The following is a 26,517-nucleotide window of genomic DNA, read 5'->3' as shown; positions in this document are numbered from 1 at the left end:
GGCTTAACTTTAGATTATGTTTCATCAAACTTTAAAAGTAGCTTAAGGTGGCCTTGCAGCTCAGTTGGTGGAGTGTGCGCACCATGTACTAAGGCTGTTAGTCCTCTGCAGCCACTGCAGGTTCAACTGCGTGTCAGACCCCACTGTCTCCCCCTTTCCTGTCATATCTATAAACCTAAGTTTAGATTTTACTCTAACAACTCTATCAACAAGTTTTTCTCAAAGGAGGGAAAATTAAAGCTTCTGTGCCAGACCATCATGAGAAGGTTAACTAGACTAACTGACTCTTTAAGTCTACCACAAGGAGTTTTGAACTGGTTATGAAAGTATCTCAATTTAATACTTATACCTCTATATGATCTACATAAGCAAACAAAACCACCCACTAAATGATCAGCTATCACTATATAGCTGTTCTTAATGCCTGCCACCAGGTCAGATCCTCTGTGAAATCAAATAAAACCAGTCTGTGTTAAGGCCAAGTTACAGTGAATTGTTTGTTAGCCAGTTAAAAACAAGCAGGAGGAGATTTTTATTCAGATCATTTTATTTCTATGCTATATTTTGTGGTTATTATGGTGGAAACACTATTGGGGCCGCTAAATTCAACAAAATAGGAAAGTTCCTTGAAGTAGCTTTAACTAGCTAGCAAACAGTGTAACATTTTGGAATACAAAGCAAATGAAAGTTTTCCTCCCTGTGCAATTTAGCCATATTTATATTATTTTATTTGGGGAAGCATGCATCTTCATTCTGATTAAATCCATATACACCAATAAACTTGCACTGAATAAACACTGATTAGTTTTTACATTAAATTAATTTTATTGGTGAAACACCGTCAAAGACCAGCACATGGAGTCAGCTCTATGTTGTCAGCTGATCAAAAGAAAAAAGCAATTTGATCATTTTAACAGCTGTTCATAAATAAAATAAGTCATAAAGTTCAGGTATTGGGCAGGAACGTCTGCATGTGTCTCATATCTAACTCTGCTGTGTGTGTGTTGTCCTGCAGGGGGCGAGTTGGTTCACCTTCCTCCGTACCTGCGCATGGACTTCCTGTTAAACCGAGGCATGTCCTGCTCGGGCTCATCCAGGGGGACAGCTAGTGGGGAGCGAGCGGCCATGGGTCAGGCCTGTCTGGAGCCGCAGAAGAGCCGCTCACTGAAGCGGCCCTCTCGCATGGCTCCCCCAACGCCCACAGAGGCCCCTCAGGCCAGCAGGGACCCAGTGGCCCAGTGGCAACCTGGCTCCGCGGCCACGCTCCCACACAGAGAGGGCTCGGAGCTGGCACAGGCCGCCAAGCTCAGCACCTCCCAGGAGTCCCTGCTGGACTCGCGAGGACATCTCAAACAGAGCAGCAACCCCTACGCAAAGTCCTACACGCTGGTATAACAGCAGGGGCACCTGGGGCGGGACTAGAACTCACTCTAACACTGGACTTAACACTCAAGTGCAGTAAACTGACTTTCACCACGCAGTTCTGTATATACGTCCCCCCTCTGCAAGGGCGGGGTCACTTTTACTAATCTCCTTTTATTTATTTTAGAGCTTTCTTTTATCTCTTGTTTGTACTTTTTTTTTTTTTTTTTTTTTTTTTGGTTTCACTTGAGAAAAAATTCACTCATCGGAAACGACTCCAGCCGGAGCTTTGCCAAACTAATTGAGTAACGAGGGAGCATTATTTATTCTTGATTCTTGTTAATTCTTTATAATTAATCAGTGATTATTAATTGTTAGTTGTCAGCTATTAATGATCATTAATTATTGATTACCAAATGATCTATTATCACCATTGCTACAATGTTTTCATAAGAACCCGGACATCTTTTTTGTTTTTTCTGGAGTGGAAGATGACGATTTGGAGTCATTTTTTTCCTATGGAATATCCTTCTGAAACACTGAATGAAACTTGGGAGAAATCTTGGAATGAAAGCAATTGACACCAGTCCAAACTTTTCAGCTGCTCTCAAATTGTTACTTTTTTTGAAGAAAAAAAAAATCTATTTCCTATGGATGCATGGGGACTGACCAATTAAAAGACAATGAGGATTACGATCGAGGCTGGACAGGCCCAGTCGAGCATTTTGTCACACTATGAAATGATCCAATGTGAAGATTTATTATTCTTATTACTATAAATATATATATAAAAAGAGAAATCACTTTTATTTGTGGATATTACAGGGAAGAATTGATTTGGTTAATAAAGTCCTTAGTCATGTTTGCACATATCTCGTTTTAATTAGGAAATGGAGTCTCTGTTGATCTTTCTCTGTGTCCCATTCTCTGATGGTGCAATATGAAAAAAGATATGAAAAGTATATGAAAACTATTGCTCTATACTGTACTGTAATGATGAAAAATAACTATGTTGTGAGTATACTTACAGGGCCGGACACTCTCCAGCTATGTATTCAGGTGTAGTTTACCACTGCTTGTTTGCCAGGGTGGTAAATGATGTTAGCTAGAATAGGGAGGGTTTAGAGAACTAATGGTTTGCACTTCACAACACCCCGACTCAAGTGTGTCCAGATAGATCCCCCTACTCTCAGTGCACTAGGTAGAGCCTTCAGGGCTCTCACTCTCCTCAGTAGATTTACTGTTGCTGCATTGCAGCGATGCTCCTCTACAGGGAAAAAAAAACGTGAGACAATCCAGCAGAATCCCCCCTTCAAACCAAACCTATAATGTCTATGGGAAATATCTAAAAAAAAATGTGGATATACGTAAAGAAGCTGTTTTTTGTTCTGTCTACCCTGGCCCATTTCTGTTCTTTCTGTTTCTTTGAGTTAGCCTGAAGGGAGAAGAGTTTGATCCAAAATGCTGTGAGGTCATTCTGTCCGTTTCTATGATTAGTTTCTATGATTAACTGTCTTCATTATGATTCTACATTTTAACAAGAAAAAAAATGTCACTTTTTATTTTTAACATGAGTGTTCACCATGGTGGCACTGGAATAAAGAGAAACTAACACAAAGTTCAAATTTGATTAATAAAATGGCTGTTCCCCAAAGTGTCCTCCAAGGGTTTGACATGAGTGACTGGTGGTGGTGTGGAGATGGAGCAGACGCACATGGGGCAGGGTGGGGGGAGGCTAATCAGCTCTCTGACTGTTTCAGGTCGTGATCCTCAGCAGGAGCCAAACAGATCCTCGCCTCATTTTCATCATGACAGCAGTGAGACGTCCAAAAGGTAGACAGAGGTGTCAAAGCAAAGAGGTGATCTTCTGTGATGCTGCAGCTTCTCTACCTGCAGGTGGCAGTGTTGTAAAGACTTCTGTTGCAGACTCAAACATCCTCTTCCATCAGCTTTCAACCCAGATCTCTTAAACAGGTGATGCAGTTTCCATTTTGGTGTTTGGTGGTGGGTTTTTCCCTTCCTGCCAATAATTTCTTGCAGAAGCAGAGCAAGAATTTCCACCACAACTTCACCTCCTGCCAAGCTGCATGAGAGGAGGGGAAAGTCTGAGGACGTCAAAACTCCAGCACCACGTGTAGCACAAAGAACAGTTTTATTATCAGACATGTGTCATGTTACCAATGAATGTTCAATCCATCAATCAAACTGTATTTATATAGCACCTATATAAATATAGCAAAGTATTGAGATCAACTTAACCCAGAGGAAGTGGGTGAGGAAAATGAATTAATAACTGAGCAAGTTTAGATGTTTCACCTCTTGCAGTCCAGGCCCTTTACCCAAAAGTGTGGCTTAACCTCACACAAATCACAACATAAACAAACCCAACAGATTTTGTGTCCTCAACCTGAATGAGGAAAAAAAAAGAGTCTTAAGGAATTGTATGAAAGGAACATTTTGAAAATCCTACCAAAAATGGATTTTTTGAGTACAGGCATTTTGTGATGTTGGCATTAATGAACATAAATTTAAAGCCAGATTATTCAGATTTTACTTAGGTGGGCTCAAAATTCAAAAATTTAAGTAAATCTAAAAGTTTTTAAAATAAACTTTAAGAAGTTTTGCTGAACTATAATCTTTAGTTAATTTACTTTTCTTGTTTACAGAAACTTGAATCTTTGAGTTTTAGAAAACTCCTAGGAGGGACTGCTGGCAGCTGCGGGCTTAGTTTTAGGTGTGATGACAGTGAGAAGCGTCCATGGAAGCAACTCGTCTTGAACAAACAATGGCAGCTCCTGAAGAGGTCAGTGTAGATACTGTGATAGCATCAGTTATATCAGAACTGGAGAGTTTTTCTTCATTGAAAGAACACTGAAGGCTTTTCTCCATGGAAAAGATGTTATCATTTTTCTCCTGACTGGTGTTGGCAAGAGTTTGATTTGCCAACTGGTTCTGTTGGTAGTAACCTGACACAGCAGAACCACTGAATGAGCTCTTGATCTCGCAAGGTAACTACGTCATATGGTTTGTTGATCTGGTTGGTTGAAGTTAGCCCGAGTTAGACATGACAGATGGTTCATCCAATCACCTGCTAGGTGTTTTATGAAAGTGCCTGCCCTTTTCCAAACAGTTTCTAAGGACGGCTTCCCAGATGATTCTGTGTAACAAAACATCTGGATTAGACTTGTGGTCATTTTCACATTTTTTAATGCTTTTTCTCTCATTCTGGAAGAAAGAGATGAATGTCCCAAGGTGACAGACGTTTCGTTGTTGGTGACATATCTTGTGCAGATTTAGTTCTCTGAGCAGTTTCACCAAAAACTAAATGGTACAAATGGCACCTTTCCTTACTTTCAAAATTACATTTTGAATTCACAGGCATCATATGTGTAATTACTGCCATGTATGTATGTTCTAAAATAGAATAAGCTAATCGTGAAGGATGGTGAATCAGCATTTTGCAGTCACTGTTAAGTCAGAGTGTCCAAAGCACCATAAAATCTCTGCTCTGTATAACTGGTTTTACGTGGAACACATGTTAGTATAAAATGGTTAAATATGTTGATTTCTTGGATACTAAGTGCAAAAACTTTCACTTAGTCCATAAACTAAGATTACGGTGCTGCATTTAATTAACCACTGAAGTTGGAAATTGGAGCTGGGAATGACGTCACACCCAAGTTGGCTGCATTCCAGTAAACAAGTCAAAAAGCCATCGTTAGTTATACCTGTTGATAACAGTGCAGCATGTCCACAGATGGAACTTGGACTGTACAGTGTGTACCACTGATTTAATGAGACACAAATGACGACAGAAGTACTAATAAACAGTATATACTACTGCTTTCACTACTGTTGACACGCAGGGCGGCCATATTGGATTTTTAGGTCGGGGTTAGTAAGGTTCGTCAGACTTTCTTTGTCGGAAATCTGACTTCAGGGCTTGAAATGTACGCCTGGGAAATTTCATCTTCCCTGTATGAATCGAATGCACCATAACATTATATATCCACAAATCCATGACCCTTGTTAGTAGCTTTCAAAGGGCATTCTGGGAAATAAAGGTAATGATGGGGCAGGATTAAGTTCTAACCATGACTTACAAACTGTGGAGAACATGATAGGTTGATTAAATCCGTCATTTTAAGAGAGTCTGAGGGTAAATCTCTCCTTAATAAAGTCAGTGTAAATTTAAAATGTCATCCCTTCTAGAAATGACACCTGGAGCTCATAAATATTCATTCTAAATCTTATCAAAGGTGTAAAGTGTGCAGTCATATAATTTTGGGTGTCATGAAGAATTTCCTTCCTAAACTGGTTCAGTAATTGAAGCCTTTCCAACCTGCCACTCTGAAGCTTCTGCCTGAGCCTCACATGTCTTGCCTGCTAAATTGCTTCCATGCCCTTATATCACAGGAGTGGGGGTGGGGGGTATTACTCAGCATGACAACTATATCTGCCATCCCACCTCTCAAGTCCACAACAAATTAAGCGAGGTAACAGAGATTTACTCACCACCACCATCGGTGCTTAATAACTGTCTGCTGTCATAAATTAGGTTCAGGCAGGCTGAATTCTTCCCTCTGATCAGCCTGAGAAATATGAAGCTGTCGCTGGCAGCGCCACAGAAATGATTCTGAAAATGTAAAGTAATAAACACGTCCCGGTGCAGAAGTGGAGCAGTGACTGCACCTTCATGAGCAGTTTGCAGCTGACTGCAGCCACTGTTTATGTTTCATTTGTTGGATTCAAAGATAATTTTCTCTCCTCACTTATTGGGTTATGGACAGAAGAACTTCAGTGATTTCTTCTAGAGTTTATCTGATGTGGCTCTGAGACCAGTTTGATCTGTTCAACAACTTCACTCTGGTCATAAATCAGACCTGCAAACTCATAAGAGCTGAAAATGGTGACATGTTTGCAAACCAACTCCCTGCCGGGGGACTGAGGACATCCTCCCCCTGAAGAACTCTGTTTGTTTTCTGCAGACATGACTACTTTACTTTTACCTCAGTACCTAAGTAAAAAGTACCAAGTAAAGTACTAAAGTAAAAGTAAAGAAAAAGTACTAAGTAAGGTACAAAAGTAAAAGTAAAGTAAAAATTACTAAGTAAGGTAATAAAATGAAAGTAAAGTAATATATATATGTGTACATATATGTGTACATATATATATATATATATATATATATATATATATATATATATATATATATATATATACATATATATATATATATATATATATATATATATATATATATATATATATATATATATATATAAAGTAAGGTACTAAAGAAAAAGTACAAAAAAGTACTAAGTAAGGTACAAAATTAAAAGTGAAGTAAAAAAAATACTAAGGTACTGAAGTAAAAAAAAGTACTAAATTAAGTACAAGAGTAAAAGTAAAGTAAAAATATTAATAAGGTTTAAGTAAAGTAAAAAGTACTCGGCAGGGTACTACAGCAAAAATAAAGTTACTGTATTTTAATCAGTACTTTTACTTTAGTGCTTTATGTAGGATTTTAATTGCAGGATTTTTACTTGTAATTAAGTATTTTTTACATTGTGGTACTAATGCTTTTACTGAAGTAAAAGTACTCTGAGTACTTTTTCCATCACTGTAGGTCACAGAATCTGATGGGTCACCAATACTGTTGAACACATCACTTTCACTTTTACTCTAGAAGCCTACTTAGTATTTTTTTTTTTTTTTTTTTTTTAGTAATCTTTACTTTTTACTTTAGTCTCTTTCTTACTCTTACTTACTTACTGTATGTTTTACTTAAGTACTGAGGTTAAAGTAGAAGTAGTAATGTCTGCAGAAAACATGAACAGAAGATGCACCAGGATGTTTTGTTTACATGTTAAAATCACTAAGTTTGTCCTCCTACAGAGGGCTGGTTAACAAACAAGTCTTTTTCACCTCTTAAGGCGGAAATATACTTGCTTTTAACTACGCGTTCACATGCGCATCCCTACGCTTCATGGCTGCCTCGCTAACGCTACACATATGCGAACACAAACGCGTGGTTAAACAGCAAGTATATCTCCGGTTCTATTAGTTTGCAGGTCTCTCTTTCATGTAGGAACTATTTTCTTTCTACCGAACTGCTCCCACCAACTCTGTCACTGCACTAGCTGGTTCAGTGGTGCTAACATTACAGCTCAGCCAAGGAGGACACCATTAATGTTTACGTCCCACGCTGTCACACGCATGTGCCTCTCGCAGACCCCCAGGAAGCACCAGACTTTGAAGCTAATTTGACACAGTAGCCAAACCATATAATGACAACATTATGTGATGCACTGTGGCCCAAAAAGGCGTTCTCCCATATGTTTACATTGTAAAAGAAGTGGCTTTAAAATGGTGGATGAAAAAAGAGGGAAGCTGCTCGGACAATAAGTCTCTACAGCACTTGTTCAATACTGTTGACAGATAGTAGAAAGAAAATAGTTCCTAGCTGAGACTCTTGTTTTTCATTGTCATTGCCCCACCCCCAATTTAGACCTTAATTCTCCTGATTTCCTTCAAATTATTTTCCGTTTCATTGTCACAACCAGTTGACACAGCACAGTGTGTCTAAGTCCTGTACAACTCTAAAAGTCTACTGTTTCCACACAGACAACAACACACCAAGTGGCACCTTCCTAGAAACATTTCAAGTTTCAAAGGAAAGGGGCACACATTATATAAAATCTGCTGCATCAGTTTTCTTTTATGAATATGATAATAAATGAATTAATGAAAAAGGTTAGATATATTATTAGAAAGAAAAGAAAGAAATTTGCCCCTAACATTTGGGATAAGTTTTCAAGAGTTTCCTGATGTAGGGGAACCCCAGTGATTCCTATTTTTTAGTATTTCCTGCAGAATTTGAGAAGAAAAGTAACAGAGTTTTTCACAGTTCTAGCCTCTTTTCCTCTTAAAGTGTGACAGATTAATATATATATATAAATTTAATATGCACACCCAGGCCATCTTAGGGGATTTGGGATTCTCCAACTACAGTTTCACAAAAAAACAACATTTTGCGCAGTGGCCCCCAGAAAAGCTAGAAACAGGCCTGGAGAGGGAAAAGAGAGAGCATGGTAACCTGCTGGAACATACAGCAGAGGACATCATCAGTTGTTTTCATTCGTCTTTTTTTTCGTGTGTTGTTAGACTCCTTGCTGATTTTCACAGCAAAATGTTGTAAATGTTCCTTCAGACTGCAAACATTTTCTGCTGCTTGGTATAATGAACAGAGGGCTTTTGGTTATGTACCAAAGAAAATCAATAATTTTGCCCAAAATATTAATTTTTTACATATTTTTAGTGATTTAATAATGATTGTATTGTTCCTCCAGAGTCTATGATCAGAACTGTGTCCATAGCAAAGTCTGTTCTTCATAGCAACAGTCTGTTTTACAGAAAAATAAGACCTTAGATTGGTGCAGTTGACCAATCACAATCAAGTATTTAGCAAAACCATGTAATGAAGAAAATTAATAGTCAAGTAGTCAAGAACTAGGCAGCTCTGAACAATGATTTATTCTGATTTTCAGTTTGATCTAAGCCATAGTTAAAGTGTGTCTTTGTGAAACGTTCAGTAGCCAAGCAAGAAGTCATGTGATGTTCTAGTTTGCATTAAGCCTGTTGATGTTATTTTTTAGGATGTAGGAGAGGGTGAACTACAAAACTACATGTAGCTGTGTCTTGACTTAGTCCAAGATATATACATATATACATATATATATATATATATATATATATATATATATATTTTTTTTTTTACCACAACTGATTATGTATCTCTGCAGTTTTTCTCACGCATTTTAAAACATATAACCAGGCATCCATGCATGAGTATAAGGACTTGTTATTACATCCCTGCAGGCATTTTAATGCACTAATGCAGATTTTTTTTCTCTAAAATCAATCTAAATAAGTTAATGTGTAATATATATGCAGTTCAGTGCAAAAGAGCATGAAAAACCATCAGTTCAGTGCAACAGGATCTTGTAAGTGTACTGACTACAGTATGTGGAGATCTAGTGCAGTGCAGCAGTGAGGGAGTTCATTGCAAGGTCAATGCCATCACTTTAATAATCCAGAATACTTATTCTGCCTTTTTCTTTGACCTTTTACCTCATTCTTTTTAAAAAGCTTGTTGTAGTTTGCAATAAATCTATTTTAATCTGCTCCACTACTCATGTTCCACAGTACAACTGAGCTGCAGCCACATCTGCAGTGGTGAAAAGTAATTAAGTACATTTACTCAAGCAATGTACTTAAGTACAGATTTCATACTTTACTTATACTCTACTTGAGTTTTTAAATTTTATGCTACTTTATACATTTACTCCAATAGAGGTTAATATTGTACTTTTTACTACCTTTTACATATTTTCTTACACAAAAAAAACAAATGCTGATATGACGTGATGCAGCACTATATTACCAGGCTTGGGGAGTAACAGATTTCATATATCAGGATTGTGTAATCTGGGGAAAAAGGTAACTTTTCCATTATAAGGGAGTATTAGTAGGATTACAGTTGTATTTTGTGGATTACCATGTACAGTGCACACACAGATATCAAGTCATTATCACGGCCTGTAATTAAAAACTGATTCACTGAGTGGAAATGTTAACATTTTTTGTCAGTTGTGCACAACAAAATAGGGAACAGCTGCACAAACTAATAAACCTAACAACAAACATAAAACACTTAGAGATGCAATGACTAATCTATTGTTAATCAACTATTAAATTAGTCTGCATCTATTTTGATAATCAATTAATCATTTTGATTATTTTTTTTAAGAATAAAAGTCAAAATTCTCTGATTTCAGCTTCTTAAATATGAATATTTCCTGGTTTTGTTACTCCTCACTGACAGTAAACTGAATTCTTTTGACTTGAGGACAAAACAAGACATTTGAGGACGTCATCTTGGACTTTGATCAACATTTTTCACCATTTTTTAATGACGTTTTATGACCCAAAAAACTAATTGATTAATTCAGAAAATGATTGACAGATTCACTGATAATTAAAATAATCATTACAGGAAAGACTTTGAAAAATAAGTCCAAACAAGAAAATAAACATCCAATAAATCAATGATGAAAATAATTATTAGTTGCAGCTCTAAAAACACTTTATTAGGCTAAAAAAATATATTTTATACTGAGGTAATGCAAAAGTAACAGAAAATAATCAAGTTACATTACTTTAATATTGTGATGCATTACTGACTACATTACTGACTACATTTTTTAACAATTAATAACTGTGTCAGAATATATTTCTGAAGTGACTCTCCCAACCCTGAATATTACAATAAACTCAGTAATACACAAAACATCTAAATTGGCTCCACACTGACAAACATTAAACATTAAAATGCTCTTACATGTATTCATTAGTCATTAAAACAGAATAATATAATATTATTTGGTCAAAAGAGCCATTCTACATGATGAGTACTTTTACTTTTGGTACTTTAAGTACATTTTACTGATAAAATATCTGTACTTTTTCTCATCACAGAGTATTTATAGACTGTGGTATTTCTACTTCTTAAAATATCAGTTTTTCATCCACGACTGCAACAAGATGAAATGATAAAACAGTCAACTTGCATGTCTTTCCAAAGTCTTTATTTATTCTCTTGATATGTGTATATGCATATGTGTGTGTGTGTGAGAGAGTGTGTGAGTGTGTGTGGTAGTGTGTGTGTGCAAGCTTGCATGCATAACTGCGTGTGCTTGTACAGTCTACACGTGTGAGCCAACAGACCAATGACGTCATTTAAATCACGTTGAGAGAGGGGAAAAGAAACACAAACTGGAGTCAAAATCACAAAGCACGGCATCCACAGAGACACACAACTCAGAGAAGTTCACGTCATCAGATGAGAGGACGGGACGGAGGGGGAGACCTCCGACGTCAAAATACAAATTAGACACTGATTTGATTTTAAAAGCAGCAGTCGTACAGCGTGAAAGCACTGGGATCATTTTACCCAGCCAGAGGGAAATAAGATGAACAGAGCTCCAATCGGGCTGAAGAATCTTTTGATTATGACGCCTCGCTAAGACTGTCGATGACTCAGGTTAAAGTGTTAATCACAGCGATGCATGTGGCTTTATATTCCTCCTGAATTAAACATCATTGTTTGATCATTTATGAGAAGACTTCTTGAAGCTAGTTGTTAACATGAGTATATTACACTGACTGTGACATAAGAAAACTATGAAGCTCTACTGCAGCTGCACTGACGTGTCATTGAAGTAAAAAACACAAATAGCAAAATTATAGGAAAGATTGAAATACATACACCCAGAATCTGATCATTTTTGTATATAATAGTCATTATAAGTTAGTAATTACACACAGACTTTCACAAAGATACTGTTTAGCCCCTGACCACCACCCCACCCCTGACCTCCACCCCCTCCCTTCCTTTTCAGTTCATGACGGTGTAGTTTGATTGACATGCAAAGACCAGGCCGACGTCAGGCCGCCGCTCTAAGACTTCACTTCCTGCTTCTTTTTCTGGAATTTCCTGAACTGCGACTGGATGGCGACGGCGGCCTTCTCGGTCTCCGGGTTCTCCATGTCGATGTCGAAGTCCGGGGGGAGGTTGTTCTTCTTTTCATCTGGGGGGAGGAAAGAAAGGTGTAATGTGACGTGATGTGTCTCAGTAGCTGTATAAATCTCCACCTGCAGGGTTCATAACTTGATTCCTTTCTGTTACTTTTGGATTTTTTTTTACATTAACGGAAAAGTTGGCAGCTGGTCCTACCTGTAAATGTTTCTTCAAATCAGATGCTGAGAGAAGATAATGGATTTAACTTTCAGTTCCCAGCTCCCGTAATTTATTTGAAATTTCTTAGAAATTACCCCAAAATTACCTCCAAATTTCATGATAAGTATGTGATTATTTGCAGGTGTCATTTTAGTGTGAATTATCATATACTTACCATGAAATTTGGGGACAGTTTGTGGGTAAATTCAGAACAAATTTTAAAAATGTTGGCACATGCTAAATATCACACACCTAACCATGAAATTTGGGTGTAATTTCAAGGTAATCAGTTAGTTACTTTGAAGAAATTTTGAATATATTACTTGATAATTACCATCTATTTACCACCCATGAAATGATGGGACCTGGAAATTGAAGCTTTACCAATAATGGATAAATTTCCACCAAGTTAAAACATTTTTTTCATATTTTGGCCACTGTCAGATTAGCTAGTTTCACTGAGACCAGAGTTGTGTTGTGCGGAGCTGGTGATTATTGGAACAGTGGAAAGACTAATAAAAATGGTTTGGGTTTTATTTTGTTTCTGCTGAGTTTGAGTGTGTTTCACGGTGAGTTAACAAGGCAGTTAAGCTCATCTTGGTTTGGAAAAGAGAGAAACTTGAATTCAGAAGGTGCACAGAAAATAGCTGCAAGAATATTTCCTTCCTGACATTTTGTGAGTTTATTTTGCTTACTTATTAACCTGACATCCCTGACATAACGCAGAAACTGTTATTTTCTTCACATTCTGTTGATAATTTTAGTTATTTGGAATGTTTTAATCTTACATATTGCTTCTTTAAACGATGTGGGGAAGTTTAGAGAAACACTGACTGGTTGGTTTGGCAAATACATGTTCCCCACCTCCACTAAAGATCCTCGCAAAGCCGCTTCCCTGAGCCTTTCTGTGGGAACCATCTGGGTCTCCCACACAGCGGCTGAAACAGTCCCAAACAGGGCTACTGATAACTAATATTTTATTAGTTCTATATTTCTTCCTTCATTTTCATTCTTGTCAGAGTGAAATTGCCTCTGTTATTGAGTTTAGATAATTACTTGACACAAAAACTGGGGATGCCCTCTAACAAAGGGTGAGCTCTGGTACGGAAAGTCTATAAAAGAACAATTATTTTACATAAACATGACAAATAAATTGAGCCATAAAATGTGCAAAGAAAATAAAAATTTCATTGCAGTTTTTTTCTCTGTTGCAGTGTTAAAGGAATGACCTCATTCATGTCGGACGTAAATGTCATCACAGATGTCTGACATTCAATAAAAGGACAGAACAGAAGCCCACGAATCGACGAGGCTAACGAGGATTCTGCTCCCCGCAGTCTGAGAGAGGAGACGCTGCTCTGTTATGACAGAAGACAAATAAGGTGCCATCTTTTCCATACATAATTTATTTTCTACAGACTTTTGTAATATTCATACTGAATACCATCATCTTTAATCCTCCTGTGTGAAGAGAATGAGACATGCTTTGTTGAAAGAAAACGAAATGCTGCTGATTTAAAGATTCAGTGTCACAAAGACCTTATCATAACCAGCAAGACCACATTCTGTGAACAGTGAGTGTGCAGTGAAGACTAAGTCAGTGTTTACTGCTTGAACACACATAAAGCAGATGTGTGATTAAAACAATAGAGGAGGTTGTTTTTATGGCACGTCATGCACTCCGGTGCTCCGTGCATGACTGTGCAGGGTGGAAGTTTTCCTAAATGTCCTACTTACGTTTAGCTGGAACCTTTTGTTGACCTTGAATTCCTTGGACGACACACATGACAGTGAAAACAAATTTATATTTCATGATTGCAGAAGAACCTCTCTTGTCTCTCACTTTCTCTCTCTCTCTCTCTCTCTCTCTCTCACACACACACACACACACACACACACACTTTTCTCTCTCTCCAAAGTCACACCTGCTCTGCAGGGGCGATGCCCTTTACACCACAGAGGACGTAAGACTCTGTAAGCCGGCCACATCACAGTTGCAGTTATGTGCTGTGCTGCGGCTGCATGAATGAATCAAGCTGCCACAATGCATGATGGGATTATTTCCATAAAGGGTTTGTGAAAGGTCATGTTCAAATTGGTTCCTGTGAGATTTAAAGCAACGTAAGAGTATATGGACAATGATTGATGAAGGGCCGGTGTGAAGAACACTGAGCAGCGAGGTGAACCGCTAACCAAAGCACAGCCTGTCACACTCCAATACATCAACAAACACTGGAGAAGGAACATTTATTCCCTCAGATGGGGTGTGTGTGAGGTACTGTGTCTATAGGAAAAGGGTAAGTTATCGATTTTCATACAGACGCGATGCCCTTTCAATCAAACCCAACAGGTCATGACACCCTTATTCAGCATCACAAGGCGCTGTTAGCTTGTGAGCTAGTTGGTGGATAGCAAATAGCATCCAGTCAGCATAAAAAAAAAGGCATCTTCGCATTGAAAGACAAATGCTGTAAAATGCTGTGTAAGGAAGTAACAACTTCAAGTGGCGCTTGGAAATAAATTAAACTGTGTAGCTAACTTTAGCAGTTGTTCTGTGTAGCTGCATGTAGCTAATATTAGTGGTGGATCAAAGAAATAAATGAAATAATAGGTGTGTTTTACATTGCTGAGAACTTATTAAATAATTACAATACAGTAATATTACTGGGTGACAAAGGAGGACTATTGGAAAATAGGGGTGAATGGTGCTGATATTGCAATGAAATTAAGGTATTTATGTTATTTTGAATGTGCAAAATGATTTTGTAAGTACACTGGACGCTGCTGTTGGCCAGAGTATGGTGCACTGAAATTAAAACAGTCTGTAGATCCAGACCTTTTTCACATCTAATTGTGAATTAAGGATTTATATCAACCAAAATCAGAGTTGGTGATTATTGGAACAGTGGAAAGACTGACCAACACGGCTTTGATGAGTTTTATTTTATTTATACCTGTCAAGTTTAAATGAAGTGTGTTTTACAGAGTTAACATAAACTGAAGCGCCTCTTGATTTGGTAAAGAGAGGACCTTTGAATTCAGCAGGTGGTCAGTTGTATTTTTCTGTCTAATAAGAAAAACTGGTGTGAGAATGTTCCCATCCTGGACATATATGCACACAATCTGCGAATATATTTTGGCGCAACTTCCACAAATCTCCCAGTTTTTGCCAAATAACTTTTCACGCAACCCTAGTTTTCTCTAGTTGGTTTTTAACCACCAGTGGCAGCTGGTAGGTCATCTGTGAGGCAGCTGGATTCACAAGATCACGTGAGAATCCATCTTGTTAGGCTTCAAGTTATCCATTTGTGTCCACACCAGAGGTGGTGCAAGCCAATCAGCTTCCTCGGAGGGACCACTGGCAGCTTCGGTGTGGTCTGAGGTGCACCTACAGCAAGAAACGTTCATGGAAGTGACTTGTCTCCAACAAACAATGGCGGCTCCTGAAGACATTAGCATAGATACTGTGATAGCATCAGTTATATCAGAACTGGAGAGAATTTCTTCACTGAAAAAAGAGCAAAGAACGACACTGAAGGCTTTTGTCAAGTTTTTGCTCTTCTTCTGGCTGGCTTTGGATTGGGTTCAGTGAGTTGATCTGATTGGTTGAAGTTAGCCCACATTAGACATGACAGATGGTTCATCCAATCACCTGCCAAGTGCTGTTTGAAAGTGCCTGCCCTTTTCCAAACAGTTTTATGGACGACTTCCCAGATGGTTCTGTGTAACAAACCATCTGGTGTGTCAGGTTAGCTGGTACACGATGAAACTTTTAAGCCATTTCTTCTTTGATTCTGGAACACAGCAAGATGACATTTTAGCCTGGTTATGTGGCCTGCTACTCTGTGTTCGACATTTTCTCCCCTTCATTTTGCCTCCAGCTAACAGCCAATATAGGGGGACACACTGGACTGGAGAGATCCTGACATGCCTGTACACAACATTAATCAGTTTTTCTATCATCCACTTCTTTTTTCCTTTCTTTCCCCTCTCTCTCATGTTCTAGATCAGTGTTTCTCAACCCTGGTCCTCAGAGCTCACTGCCCTGCATGTTTTAGATGTTTTCATGCTCCAACACACCTGATTCAAATGATCAGCTCATCATCAAGCCTCAGCAGAAGCCTGATAACAACCTGGGCCCCGTTTCCCAGAGCCTTCGTAGCGCTACGTGCGTCGTAAGTTGTATTTTAAGGTCTCCCTTAAGGTTGTCCCAACTCTGGGAAACAGCCTGTAACCTTAAGCGAGACCTTAAAATACAACTTACGACACACGTAGCACCACGAAGGCTCTGGGAAACGGGGCCCAGATCATGTGAATCAGGTGTGTTGGAGCAGAGAAACATCTACAACATGCAGGGCAGTGAGCTCTGAGAACCAGCGTTGGAAATCACTGCTCTAGACCAATAATCAGTCCCTCCAGGAAGTGGTGATGTTGCTATCACAACAATTAATACAAATTCAACCAATCAAAGTGAATTCTGCATGACCTTGCAATTTTGTCCAATCACTGCAACTTTTCCACAAATCTGAGCAATCATCATAGCTTCCCATGAGTTCTACCAATCATAGCAGTATTATGTTATTTTATTTTTCAGGGGGGTCATGAAAATAACACAAGGTTTTTCATTGTTATTGACATTTATCAATGCCCTGAGCACTTTTATATTTTACAATTTTGTGGTGTTTGAGCTTAAAAACTGCTTTAAGCTTTTAGAGTTTTTCTAATCCAGAACCTTTTTTGGTAAGATTGCTCAGAACATTCTCATCATTCAGCATTAACATTATTCTCCTCCTCTCATAAGTAGCCTTTCACTTTTAATGAATCACAACAAATAACAATTTTCACTTGCTTCCGTAATTTCGATGTACAAAATTGCCTAAAAATACTGCAATCGCTTGTTTGTTTGATTTTTATAAAATTTGCTGTGAAATCAGACATTTTAGGCCACAACAATCCCCCCAAAAATGCCCGCAAAATCCTGGAGGGTCTGTATCATGTTTGATATTGTAATAATGTGTAAATGTGTGAAGCACTGTAGAAATACATTTAACGTAATCAATATAGATATTTTTTAAGTATATTTATTAGAGTGAATTAGACTTCGGTAACTCTCCTAAAGCAAAAACAATTGAAAGCAGAAAAAAGTGTGAAAATGGGTAAATGTCAAAAGAATGCAATTCACGCCTCCATCAAATTCAATTAAGCTGCCTAAAATCCCTCCCGATCACTGGCGGGGTGTTTCCCTCTGGACTGAGCCTGAGCTGCGGTGCGCTCCATCATCCCACAAGTTGGGACAGAAATCCATTTCAACGCAGGGTCTTAACAGTGTTATCAGCGGCCCCACAGAGAGACGAGAGGTGACACGTGGTCTCCAGGTACAGAGAGCTGCTCTCTGAGCTGAGCGAGGCTGCGGAGCCATTTAGCGGCGAACGGGCTGCTGTTAACCTGCTGCATCCATTGTGTTAGGAGGAGGTTCACTTCAAGGAGCGGAGGAGATTACAGTGTGTCCTCCGTGTATTGTATCATATGCCGCCATGAAACCTAATTTTGTAAATGTGCAGACTGCAGAAAGCACTTACAAGATATGAAGTATCTGCTTGCATGGCTGAATCTGGGAAACCCAGTAACACGCCACGGCCCGCTAAACATATATCCATGATGACATGCGAGCTTCTTTCAAGGCTTCGTTAGCATCTGTTAATTCTGCAGCTCAAAGAGAGAACGTCAGGCTGATTCACGTTCCTCTCACCTGGGCTGAGGTTCTCTGCTCTGAGGTTCATTAGGAACAGGCCTTTGTTCTCGCGCACTCTCGTTTTGCCAGGATGACAGTTCTGCACTTAACACCATTTATGAATTTCAAAGGATCCTGCCGAGCACTGCGAGACCAATTTTACCGTTTATAACTCAAGGGATTTGAATTACATTATTATGCCAACAATACCATGGCCCAGTTTGCAAAGTAGGTCTTCTTGTGAAATGCTGCCATGGTACAGGAAACCTTTGTATTGCCAGAACCACTGTGGTACAAGAGACACACGTAAAAATCAACAATTCTGTGAAATCATCTCTCATCTAACTGTAAAATCTAGTCTAGTCTTACCAGCTATTAGATTGTGCACAAAAAACACACAAAACCACAAAAAAACATGAGAAATATGAGCAAAATCAGGTCGCACTTTATTTTACAGTACACTATTAGTACACTAATAAGACGTAATAAGCTGTACTTTGTATCACATTACACAAAAACTGAAATAATATGTTCTTTATTAGACATTATTAGACCCTTTATTAGACGTCCTTGGAGGAGACGGGCACATTCTTTTCTAATGTGGCCCTAATTACTCTCATAAAGTCTAATAATGGTCTAATAAAGGGTCTAATACTGTCTAATTAAAAAAACATATTACTTCTACTTTTTCCCTGATTTGATACAATGCACAGCTTGTTATGTCTTATTAGTCTACTTGAATGTGAATGTGTTTAAAAGTATAAACACTGTAAACAAGACTAGCTGGTTTTGAATCATCCAAAAGATGTTATGAATTTCATGTGTGATGGTAAATTATTCCAATCAGCGGGAGCCTTTTTTCATTTGTCTTATCAGTTTCTGTCGAGACATAATCAGATGTAAACAGATAAACAGACAAAGTGGTTCAGAGTGTCTTCAGTAATACACTGAGGTATTTGGTTGTGAACTGCTTCAGACAAACTGGTTATTAAAATTGATTCATTCAGAAATTCATATGATCAGTATAATTTTCTCATGATATTTGAAGAGCCTGATGCAGATGAGAATAATAAGCATGAAACAGACATTTAAAAATAAATCTACATGACTGTCACTGATTGTAAGTTATATTTCAAGATAACAGATGGGACCTAGTTGTATTATCAGTCCTCCAGGAAGTTGTGATGCTGGAATTGCAACAATTAATGCAAATCCAACCAATCCTGGTGAACACCACCACACCACAACTTTTCTGTGAATAATGACCAATCATCATAACTTCCCACAAGTTCCACCAATCATAGCTAATGACTCAGTCTTTTGTTAGCAACTGTTTGTGTGTGTGTGTGTGTGTGTGTGTGTGTGTGTGTGTGTGTGTGTGTGTGTGTGTGTGTGTGTGTGTGTGCTCATACTGAAGTGAATTCTGAATATGACATTTTGATGTACACATAATTGTGTCATTGTAAACAGATGAGCACTACAGTCATGTCTGACTGGAAGATCATTTCTGAGTATAGTAGTAGTAATAGTAAAATAAAAGCAATCTGAAGACTGACCCTTGGCAGGCATCTCTCTCTCTATGTTATAGTATGTCAGTATTTTTATGGCAGTATTCTTTGCAAGAAGTGTGCAAGAAGATTTGGAATTGGTCCAGCAGATCGCTCAACCAGTTGTGTTGTCTGCAATGGCTGAAACTTAATCTCTCGGGGCAACTGCACGTGTCCACGTATGTCCAGTAAAAACGTTTGTTTGCCTGACAACATTATAGACAGAAAGATCTTTTGTATCGATGGGAAACTGAAGCTGTTATATCGCTCTCTTCATAGCCACCAGACTCCTTTGACAAAAACATTTTACCTCACAGAACGCAGGAGTTGCAGGTCTACCGCTGCCCGTTCAGTTATTGTGTTGATGTGTGACTTTGGTGTTAGTTCAGATCCAAACTAACATGTTGAAACTAACAGGTGATGTTTACATTTACACTGACCTATTGACACGATCTATTTCCTCAACTATATATAATAAAATCTGATGACATTCTGACTGTAAACTGTAAAATTAAAGTTTTCAATTGACCTACATTATGCTGATTATACAACTAAACTGTTCATGTTACATTTGTTGCATTCATTCTTCAGGTTTCGGAAGTTTTTTGTTTTATTTAACTGAATTTTTAATGTCAAAATGTTGAGCACTTTATTATCTAAAATAGATCTTGGTGAGCTGAATCTGAATCATAAAATATGTGAAACAGACATGATGATCATTTAAAATCATACTTCACACAGCAATCAGAGGGTAAAACTAGCTACTATCTTTGTTGTGTTACTATACAGTATATGTGTGTAATCTAAATGTTGTATGCACCACACAAGCACTGATAAAAACAACACAGTCATATTGTTGTGTTTCTGGTTGTACTGTTCAGAGTGAACGCAGTGCTTTGAGAATACCTTGGCCAGCAGATGGTTTGCTGTTTCCAGTCGTTGCTCCAGATGCTTGTCTCTGCAAAGAAAAGACAAGACAAGAAAAACATGATCATCTTTTATTTATTTACTTATTTATTTCTAGAGATGAAGAAAGAAACACCAGCTGTGAATACTAAAGACTCTCCTCCTATTAGAATTTGTTATTCACAAGGTAGAAAGTACAACACAGGGTTGTATGATGAGATTAAATTGTAGTTTCCCAAAAATAGTGGATTGAGTGAATAGATCAGAGGTCCTCATTTTGTTTCTCAGCTGAGGACGCCTTTTAAGATAGAAAATATTGCAATAATTTGATACAGCCTTTATTTACACTTCAACTTATTTATCTGAAAGATCAACACAAGAGAAATGTATTAAAAATAATTCCACCATGTCAACATACAATACTCATAACATATATACACACTATACTCTTAGTATATAAAAATATGCAGATTCTGTCATTTTAAATAATTAATTAATTTATGTGCTTGACTGACAGGAGATATTTACATATATTTATTCATATTATAGATTGATAGATTAGAATGTCTATTTTTTATATATCATAATAATGTAAGAGATCCCCACCAGACCCCTGTTTGAGAACCAGTGGAATAGATAATAACACAGAAATAAAGATGAAACAAACTATTTAGAATTTATATTTTATTAATATTTCTTTTTGCTATTTATTCCACAAAATGCTAATTTGTAAGTTAAGCATTTTAGTTCCAAGATCTTTGCAAGATTTAGCAGCATCAGAGGACGTCCTCCTCCACACTCAACATGAACATGTTGTGTGAGAGGATCCTGGATGAGACATGTTGATGTATAATCCATGTTTCTGCAGCGCAGTCATGCTCACTCTGCCTGCTCTGACAGCTCCCGACTGTTCCCCCCCGACAGGCTGCTGCTGCCGCTCCGCTACGTTACAAGATGCACTCAGCTCGCAAAATAAGAGCTTCCACGTGCAGCATGTGTGTGTGTCAAGATCTGTTGCTGTTGCATCATTCAGGTCTTAAATGTGCAGAAAGATCATTATGCGTCTGAGCTTTTAGTATGTGGACAAGATTTCACCATGATTCTGTTCACATTCTGTTTTTCTCAAGACCAATGTGTTCACAGTACAAGAGCATAATTCCAGAGTTGGACGGGTTACTTTAAAATGTATTCCATTGCAATTACTAATTACCTGTTAAATGTAATCAGTATCACATTATTAAAGTAATGTAACTTGATTACCTGTTACTTTTTGATTATCTCAGTTGCAAATATGGTGAAATTTTTTGGCCTAATATAATATTTTATGTTCATTGTTAGGTTCTTTAAATGTTTGTCAAGATGTTCCCTCCTTTGTTATATGTTAATGAATGTTTAGATTAATAATGGTAATTATACACATATAAATGTATTTGTTAAGTAATCACATTTCACATTCAAACTTAAAGTATAATGCCATAAACTTATTCACACACTCGCTGTTCCAGTTCCCAGCATCACCATCAGCAGTCCTGTAATATTTTTTAGTAGTAGAAGTGGAAGTATTCACACATTAGCTAGGTAACTGGATTTCTGTGTAGCTAACGTTAGAACTTGGTCTGTGTAGGTAATGTTAGAGGTTGATCTCTGTAGCTCAAGTCAGCAGTTGGTCCGTGAAGGTAACGACAGTGCTTGTTCTTTGTGTGTAATGTTAGAAGTTGGTCTGTGTAGCTGACATTAACAGTTGTTCTTAAAAAGTTTCTTCAAATTAGATGTTGAGACAAGATGATAGAAAAATTTCCACCCAATTAGAGCATTTTTTGAGACATAACAAATCGGCACCTGTCAGATTAGCTGGTTGCATTGAGACAGGAGTGATGTTGTGGGACTTGTGAAGTGTTGTAATGTGTGCACACTGGACATGATAGTAAACTGTTCTTTATGTTAAAGTACTCTTTAAAATCCTGTTAATGATCCCCATTTTTATTGAATGCAACTGTAATCTGATTACGTCTTATTTCTTGTGACTGTAACGGATTACAGTTACCTCGTCTTTTATCCTAATTACATAATCCCATCACACGTAATCCATTACTCCCCAAACCTGCATAATTCATACAACTGAGGGGTGTGATTTGATTTGGAGCACACTGTATTTCAGACCATCTCTCCATCTCTCCAAACTCAAGCTGAATTATTAATCCTGTGCTTTCAACGAATTTTAAAGTAGTTTTGTGTGTACATGAGCCAAGTGGGAACAAAGCAAAATAAAACTGGCAAAAAAAGATCCTGCGTCTCCTTCCCGTGTCCCTGTGTGCCGCCACGCGAGCCAGTGGAAGAGAAAGTTGTTTGGCAGCGTGGCCATCTGTTTTTCTGTTTACACGCAGAACTGAAAGTGAGTCAATGCCGCTGGGATTCCCAGTACCACGCTGACTCTCATCTGCTTGATTGTGCTCTGGTATTCAGCGGGGCAGGAGCGGCGCCACGCAGTGATGGTGCCATACATCACACCTCCACCCACCAGGACACCAGCGCGCATTCGGTGGCAGCCAGAGCGGACGTCCGGGAGCAGAGCAACAATAATGTTTGAGTGATTGTCTCGGTGCAGTTGGAAGCTGCAGAGTAATATCGAGAAATCAAGACAAATGTCCTACATGCTGAAATCAATAAGCAGCTGCAGGGTGAAGTTTCTGACTCTTGTTTCTGTCATTTCACTCCGTTTTCTTTACTTCTTTACTTTCTTTACTCTTCTTCTTTCCCATCCATTCAGTGTGTCCGGCTTTAAACTTTAGCTTCAACAAGCCCTCTTATACTGTAAGCAGATGGACCGTGTCTGTAGAGTCACCAACAGATATGACAGGAGCTAATCCAAGTTCAAAGAGTGAGACTTCTTCCATATTAGGTCACATTTCAACAAGAAAATATTCATAGACTTCATGAGGGAGCTAAAAAATCTCCCTGGTCACACTAACAGGAGGTGTGGGTGCTATTTGTGTCTGTGGTGGGCGGCTGTGTTGGGATAAAAGTATCCTGAGTAAGATTATTTTTGTCTCTGACTGTGACAAAAAGTCATTGAGTCTGAAGTGGAATATTTGCTCTGCATTTATCCAGCGTTCATGCAACAAAGATTACAAAACAGTTCAAACATATTTGTGTCAGATTAATGACTACTGATCTTCAAACATGACACATGACATTAAAGACTGAGCTGTACGATAAAAAATATATTCAATTGACCCTTTTCTAAGCCCCTCCTCTGATCAACAATTTTCCGATCATAGATTTGCTGTTGTAACTAGGCGCCGCAGGTCTGTTGATCTCATTTCTCGACATGTTGAAGTGGTGTGCATGGAACTCTAAGGAGATCGATATTGGTGTCTCATGAGTTTAAATAGAAGCATCTTTTTTTTAGTCTTTCAAAAACCTTAAAATGTTAAAAAAAAAAGGGTCTCTGCACACCTGAATGTATGACAGGTGCATCGGAGGAAGATTCAACTTGAAGAAAATCAGAAAAGACTCCTGCACACTGTCTCACTTTCTGTTGATTTATTAAATATCCGACGGTCATCCAGACGGAAACATCGTAGATACTGTGATAGCATCAGTTATATCACAACTGGAGAGCATTTCTTCATTAAAAGAAGAGCAAAGAACAACACTGAAGGCTTTTCTCCATGGAAAACATGTTTTCACTCTTCTCCCGACCAGCCCAAACTCAAGAGTTTGATGTGACTGGTTGAAGTTAGCTTGTGTCTGATATGAGATACAGATGGTGCATCTAATCAGCTGCCAAACAATTTCTGAAAGTGCCTGCCCTTTTCCAAACAGTTTCTAAGGACAACTTCCCAGTTGGAAGCTGTCATTAGCTAGAAAAGCTGCTTTTCTTTACTTGTCTGTAGAATCGAAGATCTGTTGTTTCAAAAATATGCTGCCAATTTTGATGTTAAAGCTACTGCAAGAAGTTTTTGACTGGTTCTGAAACTGTCCCATTTTAATACTGATGCCTCTAAAAGAAGCAAATAAGACTATCCATGAAAAGATTGGTTATTTCTATATAGTTGCTCCTTATGGCTGCCACTGGATTTGATTCTCCCTAAAATCAGATGAAATGAGCCTGTGTTCACATTTTCTCAGACAAAGTTACAGTGAGTCCTTCGTCAGCCAGTTAAAAAGGAAAAGAGAAGATTTTCATGTAGATGATTTTATTTTATTCATTATAACATTAAATTTTGTGCCTATTAAAGGTGGAAACACTACTACTTGTGTCCACAGGGGGCTCCAAAAGTATAAATGTTCCTTGTAGTGGCTTTAATTATACCACATAACCACTGTAAACTGCACATGTGCAGGGCCTGAATGAAAAGCTTGATAGGCCTGGCAACAGTAACTAAGGAGGGCGGGGCTTAGCAAAGGGTCAATTGCATTAGTAGATGAGATGCATGTTGATGCTGTAAAATACTTGGATGTTTGTAAAACTAACCTGTTCTAATCTTTGATTTTCAGATTACAGGGAGGTCAGAGGTCAGAAGTTAGAAGTCATTGACTGGAGAGCGGCTCTGCAGCTGACACAGATTCAGTCATGCTGCACTGTTGATGTTGTTGTGCAGTTGTGACTAAGAAAGCAACAATAATGTGACCATATTCTTATATAAACACTGAGGAAGTGCATCCTCTGCTGCTCATCGTGTCTTCCCTCTTCAGTACTTAGATCATCATCACCCCCCTCTCCCTCTCTCTGTCTGCCTGGATACAGTGAGAGCTTGCATAACAAGTCCAGTCCTAATGTTCACGGGGAGAACTCTCCACACATTAGCACATCTTTCCCACACTTTTCCCTTTTTCTCAATTTTTTTCCCTCTCCAGTGGAAGTTCCATCTCACTAATTTCAGCACATTCTTTGCTTCACTGTGTCTAATAAACACGGAGGAAACGGCGAGAAGAAAGGAGCATTTGCATAAAAATTCATGTGAGGATTTTCTGAAGCAATGAGTGAATTTCAAATGAGATGTTTGTCATGGCCCATCTCAGCCTTTGCTCAAGCTTGGCGCTTCTTGTTTCCCATCACTTGCTGACTTTGAGCAGTTGAGGAGGTTTTGTCTCTGTTTGCCAGCAGTGTTTTTAACAAAACACCAGGAATACTGAGAGAAAACAGTAGTTGAGCAGGTGCAGCGGTGCTGATGTTTGCCTTGTTTTAGTGTGACTTAAAACCAAATACAGTCTCGGATGTCACAGCTGAATCATGTTTCCTCATATCAGTCACTGCACAGGCTCTGAACCTGAGCCTGAACGACAACTGAACTGCCAGAAACACAAGTTTCACTGTGGTTAGGGTGTTTCCACCCTGGCAGGAAGTTTGCCTCAGTCTTTATGAAGTTCAGGGAAACATTTGTCCCTCACTGTTCAGTCAGCATATATATGTATACATATATATATATATATATATATATATATATATATATATATATACATATATATATATATATATATATATATACTATATACTTATACAATGAAATGTACAGCAATACTACTGTATGCATAATCAGTGATTTGTTAATTTTTAAAAGGCTGATGGTCCAAACCCTAACCCAACTTAACCCTAATCCTACAGAGGAAATATTCTGTTACAGATGTGGCTTGTTCCAAGACACACTGCTGCCTGGAGTATTCCTGTAAAATTTCCAATATATTTCAATAACCTTTCAGTAGCATTATATATTATTAAAGTATATAGTTAAAACATACAGAAGCAACAGAGCTGTTCATTAGTTAGGTTGCTTAGAACCGTAGTTTGTTACACAGAAGCATCTGGTAAGTCATCCTTAGAAACTGTGTGGAAAAGGGCAAGCACTTTCAAAAACCACTTGGCAGGTAATTGGATGACCCACCTGTCTATCGTGTCTAACATGTGCTAACTTCATCTGATCAGATCAAACTCTTTAGTTTGGGCTGGTCAGGAGAAGAGTGAAAACACAGAGAAAAGCCTTCAGTGTCATTCTTTGTTCTTCTTTTAATGAAGAAATTCTCTCCAGTTCTGATATAACTGATGCTATCATAGTATCTATGCTAACCTCTTCAGGAGCCGCCATTGTTTGTTTTGGATGCTTCCATGGACACGTCTCACTGTCGTTATACCTAAAGCCACGCCTGTAGCTGCCAGCAGTCCCTCCTAG

The 26,517-nt window shown here is 38.3% G+C and overlaps 2 protein-coding genes across 4 annotated transcripts in view; one reads left to right on the top strand and one right to left on the bottom strand.

Moving 5' to 3' along the window:
- Positions 1 to 2,980, top strand: part of dscama (Down syndrome cell adhesion molecule a) — a 129,446-nt gene extending 126,466 nt beyond the window's left edge. For both annotated transcript variants that reach the window (XM_084730564.1, XM_084730563.1), the window contains exon 33: positions 1,016 to 2,980. In XM_084730564.1, the coding sequence (XP_084586690.1) occupies positions 1,016 to 1,395 (380 nt within the window). In that variant the 3' untranslated portion in view covers positions 1,396 to 2,980. The remainder of the gene's footprint in view (positions 1 to 1,015) is intronic.
- An 8,066-nt stretch (positions 2,981 to 11,046) lies between these two features.
- pcp4a (Purkinje cell protein 4a) overlaps positions 11,047 to 26,517 on the bottom strand; it is a 42,701-nt gene continuing 27,230 nt past the window's right edge. Inside the window, exons 2-4 of one of the 2 annotated variants that reach the window (XM_084730265.1) lie at positions 20,348 to 20,399; positions 13,901 to 13,933; positions 11,047 to 12,014 (exon numbers count right to left, since the gene is read on the bottom strand). In XM_084730265.1, coding sequence (XP_084586391.1) covers positions 11,884 to 12,014; positions 13,901 to 13,933; positions 20,348 to 20,399 — 216 coding nt within the window. In that variant the 3' untranslated portion in view covers positions 11,047 to 11,883. The remainder of the gene's footprint in view (positions 12,015 to 13,900; positions 13,934 to 20,347; positions 20,400 to 26,517) is intronic. The other variant, XM_084730266.1, reaches the window with a different exon arrangement.

The sequence above is a fragment of the Lutjanus erythropterus genome, chromosome 11 (assembly GCF_056507025.1).
Source record: "Lutjanus erythropterus isolate fLutEry1 chromosome 11, fLutEry1.hap2, whole genome shotgun sequence".
NCBI classification, from domain to species: domain Eukaryota; kingdom Metazoa; phylum Chordata; class Actinopteri; order Lutjaniformes; family Lutjanidae; genus Lutjanus; species Lutjanus erythropterus.
The sequence above is the reverse complement of the archived record's forward strand: the minus strand, read 5'-3'. Positions and strand labels throughout refer to the sequence as shown.